Here is a 20,763-nt window from a genome sequence, read left to right as displayed (position 1 = left end):
GTGCCATAACTATGAACGAAAATGGCTGCTATCATTGAAAATCCTGCCATCTGTGAATTATTTACTGTAACCGATCTGTGTGCATGAAAGCTGTAGACATTCATGATGAACTTTGTGCAGTATACAGAGAGAATGTGATGCATGATAGTGCTGTAAGAAAATTATGCTATTTATTTTGAAAAGTTTGAATGAATGCCCATTGTGAAGAAAGAAGTGTACAAACCATCTGTTACAAATGAATGCATTGCAAACATTATGGCAGAATTAGAAAAAAACTTGTTGATTCATAATTATCACTGTCCTTTAGATATGGTGGACAGTGTTGTATAAGCTGGTGATGGGGTTCCAAGCTTCTGCCCAATGAGTATGAAACAGACTTTGGGTGCTGTGTTAACATTTCTGATGCTGTATGATGCAGAAAGAGATAAATTCCTCTATCAAATTGTGACGGTTGCTTAAAGTTGGGTTGTGTATGTCAAAATTTAGACAAAAACCCAGTCTGTGAAGTGAGGCCACACTAGCTCCCCATGTAAACATTTTTCCTTTCTTTTTTTCTTTTTTTTCTTAACAGAAAGGGAGTACTCATTGATTTTATGAAAGGAGTCTCTGTAACAAACTCCAAAATTAACTACGAAACCCAGAAAAAAAATCTCAGAAGAGCCATACAGATCAAAAGAGCAGGATGTTGAATTCTGTCACCATTTTTGTGCTTGGTAATCTGGGGCCAGATACTGCCGTAAGCATGCAAATCATTTAATAGTTTCATCTGTGAATTTTTTGATCATCCTCCATAAAAAAAAAAAAAACAACCTGTTTTGTCATCCAATGATTTTTGACTTTTATCAGAAGCTAATAACAAGGCTAAGACTGCAGCAATTTAAAAATGACAATAAGTAAAGGACAGTGTCAAAGCATGGCTTAGCTCACAGGTGGCAGAATTCTACAATGAGGGCACTGAAAAACTCGTTCCTTGATACAAGAAGTTCCTTATTGTAGGAGTTAGTTATGTAGAAAAATAGCTGGAGAGTTGTAGCTTTAAATTGTATATAATAAAGAACCTTTCAGTGTACTTTTTCCTTTTTAAATATGTAAATTAATGGAACTTACTTTCTGAATAGCCCTCATGTTTTATTTTATAGACTGTAAGTAGCTACATTCTTTTTCAGTAGTTATGGTTTTTTTATATAGCAAGTGTCTGAATTGGCATGCAGTTATAGACTATGATGCCATCTGGAAGCATTATTCATTTTTGTTTGTTTTTAAATCTTATTTGAGGAAGATCTCTAGTCACAAATAGAGAGAACTGGAACTCTAGGTGTCATTAGTCAACTCTCTAGACCACAAGAAGATGCTATTATTTTTTTCCCTCATTCTAAGTCACAGTGTATTGTATCGATATCACTCTTATTTGCCTTGAAAACAGCTGTTCTTGATCATCAGATTCTAAACTACATACTTGGCAGCCCTGCAGCAAGGCGACTAGCGCGAGTTTTGGTGTTCTCGTAAAGATAAGTCATTTTAGATTATAAAACATATAGATTAGTACTGATTACATGGTAAATAGGTGTATTAGTGTGCCTTTTAAGTGTACCATTAAAGGTTTCATTTTTCTTTACGTAATATAGCAGAAAACGCGAAAAGACCGTACAGTCGTATTTTCTGTATACGTTCTGCTGCAGCAAATCTATAGAATTTTGTTTCGTTGTTCCTTGCTCTCTCCAGCAATTTAACTTAGCGTACCTCTTCATTATTTAACTAGCATTTCCGGAAAGTAGCGTAAAGCTTAAGTTGTTGTTTCAGAAACTTTGCACTTTTGTTTTTGTTTACACACAGTTGCGTATAGGCCAAATTTGTGTAACCATACTTTCGTGTTTATCTGTAATTTAACTGACTTATTCTTAATAAACTATTACGTTTATCATGAGTGAAAAGTGCTTGACTTGCCGTAGAATTGTTAGGTCGGGGCTTTGGTGTGATGGGTGCTGTAGTTTTTTCCATGTGGGTGACTGAAGTGGCGTGGGAATAGGGGAAGTAAATGAGACTCATCAGTGGTTTTGTAGGATTTGTAGTAGAGATAGGAAGATACTAGAACAGGAGGGGAAAATTGCCGCCCTTCAGGCTGAGTTAGACAATGCCAGGGGAGATCTTTACAGGTTAGGGAGGGAGAAGGGTAAAGAGAGGTGGGAAGTGGCAACAGGCAACAGGAGGAACAGGCCTAGAACTTTGTCTGACAGCTTCATGGTGAATGTGGAAAATAGATTTGACCTGTTGCTTCAGTTAGAAGCTGGTGAGCCTCAAGCAGTTGCAGGTGTAGACAGGGCACAACAAACTTTCAGCAGCAAATTGAAAAGTAAGAATGTAGGGAAATCAGTAAAGAGAAAGAAAGTTTTGTTGTTAGGTAGTTCCCATGGAAGAGGTGTTGGCCAACTTTTGCAGGATGAACTAGGATCAGAATACCAGGTCACCAATTTTTTTAAACCTAGTGCTGGTCTGGAGCAGGTGACAGAGGATTTAGGATCACTTTGCAAAGATTTCACTAAGGAAGTCACCGTGGTTAGTGGGTGGGGCAGGTAACAGTATTGACAGAGATCCTAGGTACAGTATAGAGTGTGACCTGGCGAAGATTGCATCAGCATCGAGGCATACTAGTGTTGAGTTTGTATCTGTTCTTGGGCGCCATGACCGACCTCATTTGAACTCTTGTGTCAAGAGAGTTAATTTGGAGCTGGAACGGCTGCTCATCTCGGGTGCAGGGTCACACATTGGTGTGGTTCCTGTTGATTCTCTCACTAGGTAGGATTATACTAGGCATGGCCTTCACCTCAACAGGAAGGGGAAGGGTAAATTGGCTGGGGAAATAGCAGGAAAGTTAAAGGGGGGAGGCACTGTCATGAGTGGTAAAATAACAGTGGTTATAGGGTTCAGAAAAGACCCTTTTTTATGGTAGGGAGGACAGAAAGAAAGCAAATTTTAAGAGAGGTTAGATCTGAGACAAACCTTCAGTTTCAGAAAGAAATCAAAAAACATAATTCCATCTTATTACATCAGCATAAACAGCCATTGGTTAAGAATTTTCAACAGTCAGCAGATATTTTAACTCTACCCAATTTTAACTCAGTCAGTGTGAAATGTCAGCTATCTTTATTGCATCAAAATATTCGAGGACTGAGAAATAAAATTAATGAATTAACTATCTGCATAGATGAATTGGAGTCTTCAAACCCAGCTGACATAATCTGCCTCTCTGAACATCATGTGACGACTGGTATAGAACTTTTAAGAGTTACAGGGTTTAGGTTAGCATCTCACTTTTGTAGATCAGAAATGGAGAAAGGAGGAGTTTCCACATTCATCAGGAACTGTCATAAATTTAAGAACATAGACATTCATAAATTTTGCCTAGAACAGCATATGGAAGCATGTGCAACAGAATTAGAAGTTCACAAAAAATCTTTCATAATATTAAGTGTATATCGAGCACCTGCAGGTAACTTTAATCTGTTTGTAAACCACCTTGAAGCTGTACTGACCCATTTAACAACAAAAAACAAAGAAATAGTGGTTGCTGGTGATTTCAATGTAGATTTCCTTAAAGACTCTCCCAATAAGAACTTATTCGAGTTAGTAACACTGTCATTCAACTTAATTCCCACTGTAAAGTTCCCCACTAGGATAGCCACTTGCTCACAATCAGCCATTGATAATATCTTTATAGAAAAGTCCAATGAACAAAATTATATTACAAAACCAATAGTCAATGGCCTCTCAGACCATGACATGCAGTTCCTTCTGTTAAATGTTAATACTGAACAGGATATAAAATCTGTTAAATCTGAGCTCAAGAGGGTAATCAGTAAGCCAAAAATTGATTGTTTTAGGACACTCCTCAGAGACATTCACTGGACTGATGTTTACAGTGCTCATGGCATGAATGAAAAATATAACATTTTTGCTAATAAAGTGCTTACCTTATTCGAACACTGCTTTCCCCCAAAACTTACCAAGGTTAGAGCAAAGTCTACAAAGAAGCCATGGATTACTCGAGGAATAGGGGTATCTTGTAAAACAAAAAGAAAACTGTATCTGTCAATCTGAAACATTTCCAATGTTGATGCTATAGCACATTATAAGAAATACTGCAAAATATTAAAGACTATAATACGGATGTCAAAGCAAATATATTACAAGGAAAAGATAGTCATATCAGATAACAAAATAAAGACAATATGGGATATAGTGAAGGAGCAGACCGGTAGAACGAGACATGAAGAGGAACAAATAACATAAAGAGTAAATGATACATTGGTGACAGATGTGTATAGTGTTGCAGAACTTCTTAACAAACATTTTATAACTGTTACTGAAAAGATGGGGTTGTCAGGTTCGGTAGATGCTGCTATGGAATACCTCAGACCAGACATTTCAAGTAACTTCCATAATATGAATTTGACCCTCACTACCCCAACAGAAATAATGTCCATCATAAAATCTTTAAAATCAAAATCATCTAGTGGGTATGATGAAATATCAACAAAGTTAATTAAAGAATGTGATTCTGAGCTAAGTAACATATTAAGCTATCTGTGTAACCAGTCGTTTATCAGTGGAATATTTCCTGAATGGCTGAAATATGCTGAAGTTAAGCCACTGTTTAAGAAGGGAGATAAAGAAATAGCATCAAATTTCTGTCCAATTTCACTGTTGCCAGCATTCTCAAAAATTTTTGAAAAAGTAATGTCAGTCGGCTTTATAACCATCTTATCTCAAATAACATACTGTTAGATTCACAGTTTGGATTTCTAAAAGGTTCTGATATTGAGAAGGTTATCTACACTTACAGGGAAAATGTGCTTAATTCATTAGACAAAAAATTGCAGGCAACTGGTATATTTTGTGATCTGTCAAAGCCATTTGACTGTGTAAATCACAATATCCTTTTAAGTAAATTAGAATATTATAGTGTAACAGGAAATGCTGCAAAATGGTTCAAATCTTATATCTCTGGCAGGAAACAAAGGGTGTTACAAGGAAAGAGACATGTATCAAGCTATCAGGCATCATCCAACTGGGAACTAATTACATGTGGGGTCCCACAAGGTTCCATTTTAGGGACCTTACTTTTTCTTGTGTATATCAATGACCTTTCATCAGTAACATTACCAGGTGCCAAGTACGTTTTGTTTGCCGATGATATAAACATTGCAATAAATAGCAAATCAAGTGTAGTCTTAGAAAGATCAGTCAATAAAATATTTGTGGACATTAATCACTGGTTCCTAGCCAATTCTTTGTCACTAAACTTTGAAAAAACACACTACATGCAGTTCAGAACTTGTAAGGGGTGTCCCACGAGTATATGTCTAACATATGATGACAAGAAGATAGAAGAAGTGGACAGTGTTAAATTCTTGGGATTACAGCTTGATAATAAATTCAAATGGGAGGAGCACACCACAGACTTGCTGAAGTGTCTTAACAAATCTCTGTTTGCAATGCGAATTTTGTCAGACATAGGGGATATAAAAATGAAAAAGCTGGCGTACTATGCTTACTTTCATTCCATAATGTCATATGGGATTATTTTTTGGGGTAATTCATCAAGCCAAGCTAAAGTTTTCCGGGCACAAAAACGTGCAGTAATAGTTATATGTGGTGTGAACTCAAGAACATCCTGCAGAAGCCTGTTTAGGGAACTAGGGATACTAACTACTGCTTCCCAATATATTTATTCCTTAATGAAATTTGTCATTAAAAGTATATCACTTTTTCAAACCAACAGCTCAATTCATGGAATCAATACTAGAAATAAGAATAATATCAACAAGGATTTAAAGTCACTTAGTCTTGTACAAAAGTGTGCATTGTTCAGGAACACACATTTTCAACAACTTGCCAGCAGCCATAAAAAGCTTAACAACCAATGAAATTCAGTTTAAGAGAAGCCTAAAGGATTGATTGGTGGCCAACTCCTTCTACTCCATTGATGAATTTCTCAGTAAAACCAACCGATTTGTATATAAGTACAACATAACTTCTGCACCATTTCAGTGCAGTAATATGTTCATTGTAAATAAGTATTATAGTAGTTGTATTACATGTTTATTACCTTATAAACAAATAAAAAACTTTTATTTTAAATTCAGTGCATTAGTATTTGCAAAATGACTCTTTCATATAGTGTTCATTAAAAAATGATGATCATTCCACTTGGGACCTGTGGAATGGTACATTAGCTTATTTGTTTTAGTTGTAAATATTTGTCATGTATTGTTCTTCTGACATGTTCCACATCCTGGAGGACCTCCTCACTACGGATCAATTGGAATGAAAGTAAATCTAATCTAATCTAATACCAGCAAAGACTGATCTTGTTAAAGCTGTGAGGACGGGTCATGAGTCATGCTTGGGTAACTCAGACAGTAGAGCACTTGCCCAGGAAAGGCAAAGGTCCAAAGTTCGGGTCTCAGTCTGGCACACAGTCTTAATCTGAAGTTTCACATCAGTGCACAATCTGCTGCAGAATCAAAATCTCATTTTGGAAACTGATTTTGTTGTTACTGCACTTTCTTCAGTTGTCATGTAGCCATAAGAAGAAATGATGGTGATTCTTAAGCCAAAGAAAAAGTAGGTTGGGCCACCATATTATGTTGAGCAACAGATAAACGTAATGATGCACAGAATGAGCTTTAGGAAAGTCTCCTATTTCAAATTTAAAAAGCGCTCATTCTGTCAAAACATTTGCATACTAACATTCTCTTGCATAGCCATCATTTGCTTACTCTCAGAACCTGGGGGACTAGTAAACTATTGTGACACTACCCAGAACCTGGGGGACTAGTAAACTATTGTGACACTATATAAGAGGGTGAACATAAAGTTGTACAGCAGTGGTTGTCAACCTGGTCCCCATCACCCACTTGTGGGTGTTATGGTGAGCGATAGGCTAGGCTGTAGGGATTTTAAAGTCTTGTCATTAGGTATTCAAACAATTTTGACATAAAGTATTTGGTAAGTTATTATTATTATATGCTTTAACTTGCTGTAACTCTGCTTTATAAATTTTATAAAGAAAAATTACTTCCATACTTTATAAATCACCATTACTGTGGAACCAGTGGGCAGTTAAAAAATTTTGCTAGTTACAGATATACGGAAGTGGGTGGTAGGTAAAATAGGTTGACTACCCCTGTTGTACATGAAGAGTTCAGTCATCTAATATGTGATAAAATTTCAGAACACATGTTTGTTAGATGTTGTAAATTACCCTTTCTTGGGGGGGGGGCAGGCACCAGTCGTCTGACTGGTTTGATGCGGCCCACTACGAATTCCTTTCCTGTGCCAACCTCTTAATCTCCGAGTAGCACTTGCAACCCGTGTCCTCAGTTATTTTAGCAAATGGATAGGAAAAGTGTTTTTAGTGCCCCAGTTGTTATGGGTGTATTCTGGAGATAAACTGAAATAAAGTCTGATTTCAAATGACTGTAACAGAATAGAAGGCATGCGTATAAGCTGACAGGCGGGTGCTTCAAAGTAGTTAAGTCGCCGTACCAGTGTGGAAAGACATTTAAGAAAAGGGAAAGATATATGAAGACCAGTTTCCTTAATTATCAAGTGAAGGTCATTCTGAATAAAACAGTGGTAGGTGAAATATTTCTGGAATTGCTTTAATGCAGGAATCCATCTGAAACAGGTCTGTATAAGGCTAAACAAAGAAAATTGTATGGCTTCTGCATAACAACACATGTTGGAAGTCTATAAAATTCATATGATGGATACATGTGAAGTGATCTAAACCATGTGTGTTAGTTCACAGAAAAACTGCATTGCATCAACACAATACATCCTGAGAGAATTTTAAAATAATCAGCTATGCATAATTTTTTAATTGTCTGTATTTGTAAATTTATTATCAATAGGTCACATTCCACACACCCAAACTTCTGAGCTTTTGTCATCCATAACAACATTCAAATTTTAAACTGGCTCACAACATTGTTTTTTATGCCTCATATAAACTCTTGAGAAGGCATCCATTAGCAATCGCTTGAGCTTGACACGATGCTTGGTTATTTAGTACATATGTAATTATTCAGTGTATTTCTGCCAGAGTGTAAGCTCTGACCCTGGATGTTGGTCCTGATTTGTATCTTGTGGTGATGTTTACTGTACACTGAACTGCACTGCACTCTGTCACCATTGACTGATACATACACATACACACACACACACACACACACACACACACACACACACACTTCAAATAATCATTGCTGCCATTTTTATGTAGCTTTTTATAGTTTTTCATGAATTTAAAGATTGTTCCTAGTCAATAAGTATCTTCTTCTTCTTCGGTTATCAACCCACAGGTTGGTTGGCAGCAGCACGCCATTCCGTTCTTTTGTCAACTTTCTTCTTCATATCTGCATAGGTCTGGCACCCGATGTCATTTATTACTTGTTGAATGTAGCTTAATCTAGGTCGTCCTCGGCGAGTTCTTCCTTCAATGATTCCTTCTAATATTCTCTTAATGAAATTGTTATGCCGTAAAATGTGACCTATGAAGGTTATTCTTCTTTTCTGTATATTTCGCCAAAGAGATCTGTTTTCTTTCACTCTTCTGAGGACATCTTCGTTTGTAGCCTTGTCTCGCCAGCTGATTTTTTCCATTCTCCGGTAGCACCACATTTCGAATGCCTCTAATCTTCTCTTTTCTTCTTTTCCACTAGTCCAAGTTTCACATCCGTAAAGGGCTGTACTCCACACATAGGTTTTCATGACTCTCTTTCTTACGTCTAAACTAACATTTCTACTCGTCAGTAAGTTTCTTTTTCCATTGAATGCTATTTTGGCAAGTTGTATTCTGTTTTTAATGTCACTTTTGCTCCTTCCATCTGCTGTTATTTTGCTACCTAAGTAGTTAAATTCTGTAACCTGCCCTAGTTTCTCTCCCTTTATTGTTATTCGTATGGGTTCATTGTAGTTCAGGGCGCCACTCACCATCACTTTAGTCTTTTTCTTATTTATTTTCATTCCATACTGTTCTTTTAAGGTGTTTTCCATTTCATTGAGTGCGGCTTCTAAATCTTCTTTCCTTTCTGTAATTATGGCGATATCATCTGCATATCGCAACATATCTATTTTCATTCCGTTAAGTTTTATTCCTACTTCAATATTCTCTCTTATTTTGTCTATTGCTTCTTGGATATATGCGTTGAAAATTACTGGAGATAGTGGGCATCCCTGTCTCACTCCTTTCCTTATTCTTGCTGTTTCTTCTTTGTTTTCCTTCTTAACTAAGGCTGTTTCATTTTGGTATATTTTAAAGATTATCCTTCTATCATTATATTTCAGACCAGCCTTCTTCAGAATTCTAAACATTTCTGGCCATACAACATTGTCAAATGCCTTTTCGAGGTCTACGAAGGCTATAAATACTTGTTTGTTTTTGGAAATTTGTTTCTCAATTATTAGTCTTAAAGATAAGATTGCTTCCCTCGTCCCTACACCGCTTCTAAAACCGAATTGGTCTTCACTTAGAGTGCTATTCAATTGGTTTTCAACTCTTTTCAAAATTATTCTTATTAGAATTTTTGATGCGTGTGAAAGAAGACTGAGTGTTCGATGGTTTTCACAGTCCATAGTAGATGCTTTCTTAGGTATGGGGAATATGATGCATTTCTGATAGTCTTCAGGAACTTCACCTGTTTTGTATATTTTCTGTATGAGTTGCAGTAATGTAGCTTTCATTTTGTCTCCTGATTTCTTAATTAGTTCAGAAGGTATATCATCAACACCTGCCGCTTTCTTATCTGGTAGTTCTTTTAGTGCTTTTTCAAATTCATCTTTCAGAATTGTGTCCCCTAGTTCTTCTTTCTCTACTTCTTCGCTTAATTCTATCATATTATCTGTTAGAGGGTCTCCTTGATATAGCTCTTCAATGTATTCTTGCCATCTCTTCAGCGTGTCATATCCAAATAGTACCTTGCCCTCTTTGTTCTTTATAGTTCCTGAAGATTTTACTTTCCGTTTAGCAAAGTTTTGTTTTATTGTTCTGTAGGCCAAGTCAGTTTTTCCTTTAACCATGTTTTCCTCCACCTCTTTACAAATGCTGTTGAGGTAATTTTCTTTTGCTTTCCTAGATTCTCTGTTTATTTGGTTTCTAAGCTTTCTATATTTGTTTTCGCTTTGCTCGTCAGAGGCATTTTTGTATAGTCTTCTTTCTTCCATTAGACAAATTATTTCAGGTGTTATCCACTCTTTCCTGTTTACAGGTTTGGCTTTCCCAATAAATTCTTCTGCTGCTTTATGTATGCCTTCTTTGATTTGTTTCCACTCCTCGTTAGTACTCCCGGGAATAATGTTTGATGCCATCTCATCAGTTTTCCGTGCATAAGGGATCACTAGTTCTTCAGACTTTAGGTTATCTCTGTTCCATACTTTGTTCGTTTTTCTCTCTAATCGCTTGAGTTTGAGTAAGCATTTCATCATTACAAGGTTGTGATCACTATTAATATCCGCAGACGGGTAGCTTCTGCAATCCTTGATTTGGTTTTTAAAACGCGATTTTACTAATATATAGTCGATTTGGTGTCTTCTAGTATCTCCTGGGGCTTTCCACGTGTACCTTCTTCTTTTATGGTGGTTGAAAAGGGAGTTCGCTATGACCAACTTGTTTTTGGCACAAAATTCAATTAGCCGGCTTCCTCTTTCGTTTCTATCTCCTAGACCATATTTCCCTACAATTCCGTCAACTTTCTCTTCTCCAACACTAGCATTCCAATCTCCCATTATAATTAAGTTCTCTTCACCTTTAACATAATTTATAACTTTGTTGATGTCTTCATACACTGTTTCTATTACATCGTCTTCTTCTGCCGATGTCGGCATATAGACTTGTACTATTACCGTGTTCTTTGGTTTGGTTCCAATTTTGACTAGTATTATCCTAGAGTTAAATTGCACATATCCTGTGACTAGATTCCCGAGTTTTCCTTTTAGAATTATTCCAACTCCACCGATTCCAGTTGTTCCTTGGTTAGTACCTGTATGAATGATACGATAATTTCCTGATCTGAAGTCTCCTGGTTCAGGCCATCGCATCTCAGATATTCCTATTATGTCTGTTCCCATTCTGTCCATCTCTAGTTTGAGGTTCTCTAATTTCCCGCATTGGAGGAGTGTTCTTACATTCCATGTTGCTATTTTTAGTGTATTCTTCAACTTTGCCTGACCTTCCATTGTCCCCACCCGGAGATCCGATTGGGGGACTATTACTCCGGATTTATGTTTAACAGAAGATTCTGGCATGGTGCGCTACTGATTCTTGGGATATCTTGAGTGATCTTTAATGGAGTGGTTTCCCGTTGCCTTCTCCATCCTATGCCGTTGACTGTGAAGTTCTTCCGCCTTTAGGAGCAATTTCTCACTCCAAGGACAAGAGAGTGCCCTGCCTCTATCCGCTCATCCGCTCTCTTTGAGACCGTTGGCACTTGATAGGGGGCGTTTCCTTATCCCGGGAAACACTCGGTCGTCAGAGCCTCGTTAGCAATAACAGGGTGTACCGTGCAGCAATCCTTAGCTGCAACTCGGGTAGGTGAGGTTGACATTTGTACAGGAGAGGCTGTTAGAGTCGCTTCACTGTACCTTACACCACCTCAATAAGTATAATAAATGATAAAATGAAATAAAAATGTCCGTAAGCTTGTAACTTCACAACTTGTAGCCTTTATTTTCTCAAAGAAAGCCAAGCTTTGAATGACTGTTGCCCAAGTTCAGACATTGCACTTACAGACCACATTAGTACATGGTGCAGACAATAACAGTTATAAAGAAATATTAGAGAGGACAATCTCATTCTGTATAGAGGAAGAATTGTGCGCTAAATAAGCTCAAGTTTAAGTTTGTCTTCAGAGTGCATAGTCACTCACTTATGGAGCTACATGCTAATGCTGTTGTTAGGTGACTGAGAGAAGCAGTTTTTCCTCAGGAGGAGCAATGACCTTCTCCATGTTAACCATATGAAATCAGTCCAAGAGAGTTGCTCAACCCCTGTAGAATTGGGAGAGTAAATAAAATCAATCTCTCTCTCTCTCTCTCTCTCTCTCTCTCTCTCTCTCTCTCTCTCTCCCTCCACGCCCTCCCTCCCACGTGTGCTCTTGTGGGTGTGGTTGTGGATGACAAATATGGAGCAGTAGAACAATGGTTGAGTGGTTCCTGATATTTTGTTTGAGTAATTGCTGTTACTTTTTGTTACTTAAAATAAACAATGTTGTATGCTGAGAACCATACTTTTACTGCTGTGTGTTTTTGCCTTACAGCCTCTGGGTGCGAGTGATTACTTGCAGATTTCCCGTGTCTTCCATACTGTTCTGATCCGTGATGTCCCCCAGCTGACTCTCAAGCAGAAGTCTCCTGCGCGTCGATTCATAACCTTGATAGACACGTTGTATGACAACAGGGTAAAGTATTCTGGCACAAGGTCATTTCAGGTGGAGGTGATTTCAAAGAAATGTGTCTCTCACAGTTTACATTTCAGTAAGAATATGTAACTGGTTTTATGACTTTACAAACTGTGTGTGGCAAGTGGTCGGTATTTTTGTGGGGTTAGGATTATGCTAGTAACAGTTTAATATTTGTTTACAAATATCTATTGGTGTAGAGACTACAGTGCTTTCCATTACCTTTCTATTCCAAAGAGTTGCACTACAGGAATAAGCTGAAAATGCAATTTTTAGGAATTTGATTCCTGAATAGCTTTAATGTTTCTGCAAATCTGGATGAAAACATTCATATCTACCAAGCAGGAAATGCGATATCTATAAAATTTATTGCATTCCTGCTAATTTGTTGCCGGCCGCGGTGGCCGTGCGGTTCTGGCGCTGCAGTCCGGAACCGCGGGACTGCTGCGGTCGCAGGTTCGAATCCTGCCTCGGGCATGGGTGTGTGTGATGTCCTTAGGTTAGTTAGGTTTAAGTAGTTCTAAGTTCTAGGGGACTTATGACCTCAGATGTTGAGTCCCATAGTGCTCAGAGCCATTTGAACCATTTTGCTAATTTGTTCCTTGAAAGGGAAACCACAGTGTATCACAGAATATAAATCAACTTTTTTTTACTTAAGTGTTCACATTATTCACTTATTCTCTTGCAAGTCTTTTTTCGAATTGTATGTTGCACTGGATGTCAGTAGGACTCTAGTAGTAAGCAGGGAATCAGATGAGCAATCAAAAATCATGTGGCCATAAAACTGCAGCATATACTGCAGTCAAAGTTAATATGTGACACAAACCAGCAGAGGAAAGTTGTATTATTAACTGAGCATTTGGTCTTCTTTTTCTGTGATAGAGTGAAGTTTATTTGCAGTACAGACTTTGTGTGTTTATTCATGGTTACTGTTAGGTCAATAGTAATCACACTGACAAAGAAATCTAAACTGCAGTTGTATGGCAGTACAACTGGGATTGCTGTGGTTATCTTGTTTCTGTACTTTGTAAACAGTTACTTTGGAAGTTACTTAGTACAGGCCTTCACAGTGAAGATAATGGGTAAACCAGAAAAAGTAAGTGACTCACATTGCAAACACACACACACACACACACACACACACACACACACACACACACACACACCATCTTCCACATAAAATTAGTTAATGGCAGGCATAACCATAACATTGCAAGTTGTAAAATTTATAACTGTTCAACAGTAGGTTTTACATGACTAACTATGAAACAAGACAACATAAAAATCCAGGAAAACCACAGCATATTGTATCAAAGTATATATACAAAACTTTTTGTTTTTAAACATGTAAATACTGTCTTCAAAACACAAATTTGTGTGTGTACAAGTAGAAAAGAGCATTTTTCCTGTGTTATAGAAAAATAATAAAAAACCAACTGATGATGATGAATCTTCTGCGAAAAACATTACCAGAAAATGAAAAATTGAGTTTTGCTTAAGACAGACCCTCTTCAAAAACAAATGTACAACATTCCTGCTGCTTCCTTGGTTTGCTGAACTTCTGGAATAGGTGAAAACAGTCAGAGATTCAGTGTTTGTTATTTTTTAAATGTTGAGTGAGGCACTGAAAACTGATCTATGATGGACTTCCACTTTTTTCACTATTGCCTCAAATGTGATATTCTGCCCTTCAAGCCTGAGGAACTCCACTTCTCTTATAATTCACAGTTCTACACAGAGAAGTGATCTACCAGTTTATTATTCAACATTCAGACTTGTCTGACCACACTGAAAATGGCTATGCCACTTAACCATTGTGTCATACAGTGACACATTGTCACCATACATTTCACCAACTCAGCGTTGATTGTTCCAACATTGTTCCTCTTCAAACACAGAAAGCGAATTACTTTATGAAACTTCACTTTACCAGTGAGATGCAACATTTTTCTTTGGCTCCTCTAGCGGCTTGCTATGGTAACCTTATGCAAGGATTTCCACATGTGCCAAGGATTGGATACACATACCTGCAAACAAAGAAAAATAACTATGCCACTTTATTTTTTCAGGGCGATAATGAAAACTTTGTGACTACTGACCTTCAATGTTGTTTGGTTGTTACTCTTTCCCCCGATAGATTGCTAGCTGTGTAGACATTAATTAATTAAACTACAGATAGAATGGTGTATGCTATGTGTATGTCTGATTGTGAACTGCGGAGTGTACCTAGATGTGTGAATACAATTTAAATGTAAGAGGAAAGCTCTTACATGAACAACTTTTGTTGCTTCAGTTATGTCAAGCAGATGATGTTTACCTGGTACTGCTAGCTTTGTATTCATGTGACCTCATGGACGCTTACCCAGGAACAATGGTTATGTACATGTAAAATAGTGGAAGCTCAGTGAAGAGATTTTTTATTATTAGCAATTCTGTGTAGCTGATCAATTGTGTTGGTTGCTAATTCATGTACATCACTTTCTGAGCCTTTTATAAATTAGAATTTTTATAACATTGATGTATGTCTTGTTCATTTGCTGTGTCTGCTTTAAAAGCCTTACAGTGGAAAGAATATCTACAGGTGATCTGTCTGATAAGAGAATTGATTTTTCTGTTTTGTAATGGACATTTCTGTTTTGTATTTTTCGCACGCTGCAAACAATTACTTATGTGAGAATCTTCATGTTTTCATGCTTGTTCTGTGAAATTAAGTTCTTGCAGTCATATCCAGTAAGTGTTCTTCTGGTGATATTTCAGCTTGGAACCATGGAGCCATATTTAGAGATGTAGGACTGTTGTTGCAGCCCTTCCACCTGTCTAATAAAGAAACAACTTGCACTCTTGAACATGTAGGTACAGACCACCACAGCTGCAGAAATTTCCCTTCAGCAGCTGAGATGGATATCACTGGCATACTATCTATAGCAGAGAAATGTCACAGGTTCTGATTTGCAAATACTGGACGTTAACAACATGGCCATTATACTGCTGTCTTTGGGAGCTCACTGTTTCAAGTGCTGGATTCACATTTCACCTTACTTAGAACCACCATTGCAATTTGGTAATTCATTAGTCAGAGATATTTTGAAGGCTTTCTTAATCATCAACTTTCAGAAGGATGATGTGGATGTTAAAATCTTGACATTTTCATGGTATACTGCCCACTGCCATATAGTGTGCTGTCCAGCAATCGTTGACTTGTCAGGCTGTAGCAGATGGATGTTGGGTTGATCTCCCATACAAAGACTGTTTTAATACCACATGACATCTGTGATGCTAAAATGAAAAGTCTGCTGGATGATTGCACATCTAACAAGATTGATAAGTAAGTACCCCACTAACCACGTAGTCTCAAGATGTATTTTCTCTTGAATGCTTCCTCATTCCATCAAGAAGTAGTGAATATATTAAAAATTCATGATGCAGCTGCACTGAGGTTATATGGTTTGCTAATGTTGTGCAAGAAGGATGTGCCCTTGCTCAAAAGTAAGCAATACTGACTGAGTCTCTGAAATATTTCATTGCCAAGCTCTTAGCCTTGTTGTAGACATCTGTTGTTCAGAAGTGCCCTCACCACATATGGAATTGAACTGAATTTATTAACAGACTGAAGACTCTCAGGCTCAACAGTTCAGACTGATTGGTCAATTTTGATGTCATATCATTGTTACGAAAGTCTTCCTCATAGAGTCTTAATCATTCATTGGAAAATATAATGTGCAAAACATTTTGGTACACAGATTATAACTTTATTTTAGCATGTCCTTACCTCAGAATATTCATTATTCAACTTTGTTGGCGAGTTTGTTTATCAAGGACCTTGAGGAAAAGGCGCTGGACTTTTAAAATTTATACTGATATTTTTTTGAGGTATGTGGATGATAAATTTGTGGTGTGGCCCCATTGTGAGGATGAACTTCATGAATTCTTTTACCATCTTAATTACATCCATTAAAATATCAGTTCACATTCAGATGGAAAAGAATGAAACCTCCCTTTTTTGACTGTTTTAGTGTGTCAGAAAACTGACAGCACATTTGGGACATTTACTCTTCAGTGTTACAAATGTATAGTCAATCGGCCCAATCTTCACCGAGCTTGTGTGAGAGAGAGTAGGTTGATGGAAGTAATTGCATACAACTTCTGTGCCTAATAACACAGCTGCCTGTGTGGCGTGTTAAGGCCATGGGTATCTCACTCATCTGTGCACATATTCGCATTTGCTACAAAGTTGCAGTAAAGGTGCTATACGCTTCCTTCCTTCATCACCGCACCTTCTGCTCCATTGAGACACAGCTAACTGCCATGTTTCCTTGCCATGTGGAAGGGGTACTCACCTGTTGGATCATATTCAGCAACTACTTGCCCACATGAGGACAAGTGGGGGAACTGCTGGCTAACTGAAGCCAAGCCATTAAAAAGCATGTGATAGGAAATGAGTGCCACTTACACAGCTTTGCCTCAAGAATGCAGTGCTCTGTGTAACTAAACATACCACAAGCCAAAACACTCAATTTTATACCTGCAGGCAGACAGTTTATTACCATCCACCACAGACAGTTGGTGTCTTGTCTGCCCCATTAGCTGAATGGTCAGCACGTTGGAATGCCTCGCACAGGGGCCCGGGTTCGATTCTTGGCTGGGGTGGGAGATTTTCTCCCCTCAGGGACTGGGTGTTGTTCTGTCTTCATCATCATTTCATCCCCATTGTCAACTCGCAAGTCGCCCAATGTGGCATCGCAGTCAATACGACTTCCACTTGGTGGCCAAACTACTTGACTGGGAACTCCCAACCACTGACACTATATGATCATTTCCATTTTTCCAGCTGGTGTCGTCAATACAATTGTCCACATAGCGTGTACCATTACAGACAACCACCTTTTTGAATATTTTGAACAATTAAAAATAGCATTTGGAGATAATGGGAGTGTACTCCACAAAAATGGAAGACTCTGCAGTTCAGACCAAAGGTGAATGCCCTGGGAACCAAGAGGTTGGAGAGGAAAGGTTCAAATCCATGGCTTTTCTGTAAGTAGGGGATATTTCTTCTGGAGTAGATCAGAAATTTTCTAAGTAGAAAGTGAAGATTATCTTTTGCCCAGCCACTCTCATTGGCTTTGTAAAGATTGACCTAAAACTGTATAATGCAGGCATATACTAGATCACCTACCAGTACAGATTTTTGTTTGATGTGCAGATGACGTGAGAACCATTCACTAATGTTGCTTGAAGCATCACTGCTACACATGTTGCAAATAAGCAGTGGCTGAGCACCACATAGAGACTGGCCACTCCATGGGCTATGAAAACGTGAGGATTATAATGTCTTCATGATACTTAAAGGACCCGGTGATGAAGGAAGCCATAAAAATTTGACTGGTGAACAATTTACTTAATTGTGGCAGTGATTTTAACTTACTTAACGTTTTAAATACAGGTGCTGTTTTTAGTAACATACTCTTGCATTTAGGATCTAGAAGTACCCCAACAGAGTTTAGGTATGTTTATAAATAATAATTGGAATTAACTTATGTATTTATATACTTACGTAATAAAATGTAACATATTTAAAGTGTTTATTGTGCTTACAGTAACCAGTCTTAACAGAAATTTTAGATCATTTACAAAAGCTTATTTCCAGTTTATTATTTTCTTGCAGAGATAAAATGACATAAAAATCAACTCCGTAATTAAAATCTTTGGTGTTTTTTTTTTTTTTTTTTTTTTTTTACACGATAGGAACATAAAATGAAATTAAAATTGTAAAACAAAAATACTATTAGTATGGAAAAAATGACAGTACATTATTAAGAGCCTACAAAATCATTCATTTTCTTTGGGTTCACAGGACAAACAATAATTGATTGTCTTTGTGTGAGGCTTACAAAATAAATTATTTTCAAGTTTTACGTATTGGAGAGCTCTTTTTATCTTTCAACCTCAGGCAAATGTAACACATTCACTTCTGAGAATTACTAGTACCGGGCTCATCTGCATTAGGCGTTGATAGTTTGTTCTCTGCAAGCCAAGTTGCACGTTATATCTTGTATATCTTTGGCCAAATTTGGGTTATTTTCTAATCTGCTGCAAACATGTATCTATTACTGATTTTTATTTGGATTAGAACTGACCCAAAGAACATCTGTTAGCAAGAGAAATATTCAGTATAGCAGCAAAAATTGTGTTCGGCCATTTCTTGTTCTACATTAACAAGTATAATTTGAGGATTTCAAATCTAAAATGTCAACTACTCCTTTAGTGTTATTGTAAAATTATGTAATTACAGGTTTCTTCAATTTTTGATTTGTAGACACATTGTGATGCATAGAAAACTACTCTTTTATACTTCTTTGGAATGAATGACACCAAGGTCTTGTCTCATACAGATCCAAAAGATGTTTTAATTCAGTGCGTTCTCTTTTATTAGGCAAAAACTCATGAAGAATTTCCTGTTTGTTTTTTCATACAGTGCATACGTATGTTAGTCTTTGGTTCACTTATTCATTTACTAACTCAACAGATATAAACAAACTATCTCCAGTTATATTTCTACTAGTTCCATAAAACTACTCTGCAAGCTTTAGCACATCCTGTGTTGGCACTGCGAAAAGGGTATTTCTGTGGGTAAATGGTTTTCCAGAGTATATGAATGCATTATACAAGTAATGAGTCTTCGCATTACAAATACAATGCATTTCCAGGCCATAGTTTCCAAGTTTACTTTTGATAAACATTCTGAATGAGCATCTTCCTCAAAATTTTACCAACATTTCATCAAAACATAAATATTCTGAACAAGGATAGTTCACACCACAGTTGCTATTAAAAGTTTCAAAAATTTCTTTTATCGAGGCCAGTGTTATCTGTAGATTTTCTTTCTTTGCATGTACTGATGTCATCAAATGTTACATTGAAATAAATGAATAAAATTCTTTTTATTCCCATTACACCTCGAAAAATATCTCTACCAGTAAAATCAATTGCCATTAGCAATCTAATATCTTTGTGGTTTGACTTGAATATTGAAATAAACACAAGCAATCGAAGGTAAGTTCTCAACTCACAGCAGTCACTGTTTTTAGCATAGTATGGCTGTAATAATGGAGTTTATTATTTGTCCTCAAGTTTTTTGTTGGTATAGTGGATGCTAGTCCCAATCACATCACCAGTAAATAAAAGTTTCCAACTCTCTACTGGCGACATTTTACTGTTACAAACAGCAGATCATTTCAATCTCTTTCACATAGTATTGTGCTGTAGTATACAAGATGAATGTGGGGCAGATTTACTCCATTTGTATCTGTTCTTACCATAAAAATAGTTCCTTAGGCTTTCTTCTTCTTCCTCTTCACTTTTCTCGATCTCTGATCCAGAAAGGTCTTAACTGTGTATTGAATCATGATCACTAATGTCAAGTCCTTCTTCTTCTTCTTCTTCTTTTGTGTTATTTTCACTTTCTGAGTCAGTGCCTTCATCTAACAGTCATAAAATATCCTCATCAGAGATAAAGTGAGCCATTGTTATAAATATACTAGAATATAAGCAAATTACTGTATTAGCATGTTGTAAGTAAATGCTACAGAAAAGCACACTTGGGGTCTACAGAAACCCCAGTAATGTAAAACAGGTACTTACTGTTGCAAGAGCGCGGCACACGTCTACCTGTCATAAGCCTCTGCAGCCCACTGAGAATCCCTAAATTGGTGGATCTGTAGTGCGCCAACATTACGAATTATATAAAAAAAGTCTTGTGTGGGCTGCTCAAACCCCGCCCTAGTAGTTAGATGTTAAAATGAGAAATCTGGCACCTGAAACAGGCAGCTCTCAAAGACAGTGGTACAGTACCCCTTTCATTAATGCACAGTGCTTATAAATCAGAATGTGACACAATGCCCATCATAGAAGGTGTGGCAGTACTATACTCCTCCACTGCCCACTTATGTGACGTCGTGGTGTGTATCAATATGCAAAATAGTGTGGGTGACATTTTTATTAGGTGGATGAGAAAGCTACACTGTCAGTCTTAGGTGCAGTAGGTGGATGATGCTTCTTAGCCAAAGATGTCAGGAGATGTGACTTATTTGATATGGTTGCATTCCTGTAATTTTGTGGAATTATGTATGTGGCATTCGGCAGGTTTAAGTATAACTGGCTCTATACCACTATATACAGTTCACCTTATTCACTACCCATCCTTTTACGAGATTTTTGATGCAGACAATGGCATTTCATTGTAAGTCCATCTGTTCAATGCTAGAGACCCAAATAGTTTCTCCTTAAATAGCTGCTTACTTCAGTTATG

The 20,763-nt window shown here is 37.3% G+C and overlaps 1 protein-coding gene across 1 annotated transcript in view; it reads left to right on the top strand.

Moving 5' to 3' along the window:
• The window catches only part of LOC126418678 (putative ATPase N2B), a 110,528-nt gene that overhangs the window by 58,059 nt on the left and 31,706 nt on the right, over window positions 1-20,763 (top strand). The window contains exon 5 of the mRNA XM_050085569.1: window positions 12,318-12,458. Coding sequence (XP_049941526.1) covers window positions 12,318-12,458 — 141 coding nt within the window. The remainder of the gene's footprint in view (window positions 1-12,317; window positions 12,459-20,763) is intronic.

The sequence above is a fragment of the Schistocerca serialis genome, chromosome 9 (genome assembly GCF_023864345.2).
Source record: "Schistocerca serialis cubense isolate TAMUIC-IGC-003099 chromosome 9, iqSchSeri2.2, whole genome shotgun sequence".
NCBI lineage: Eukaryota > Metazoa > Arthropoda > Insecta > Orthoptera > Acrididae > Schistocerca > Schistocerca serialis.
This window is presented reverse-complemented; position numbering and strand designations above follow the sequence as displayed.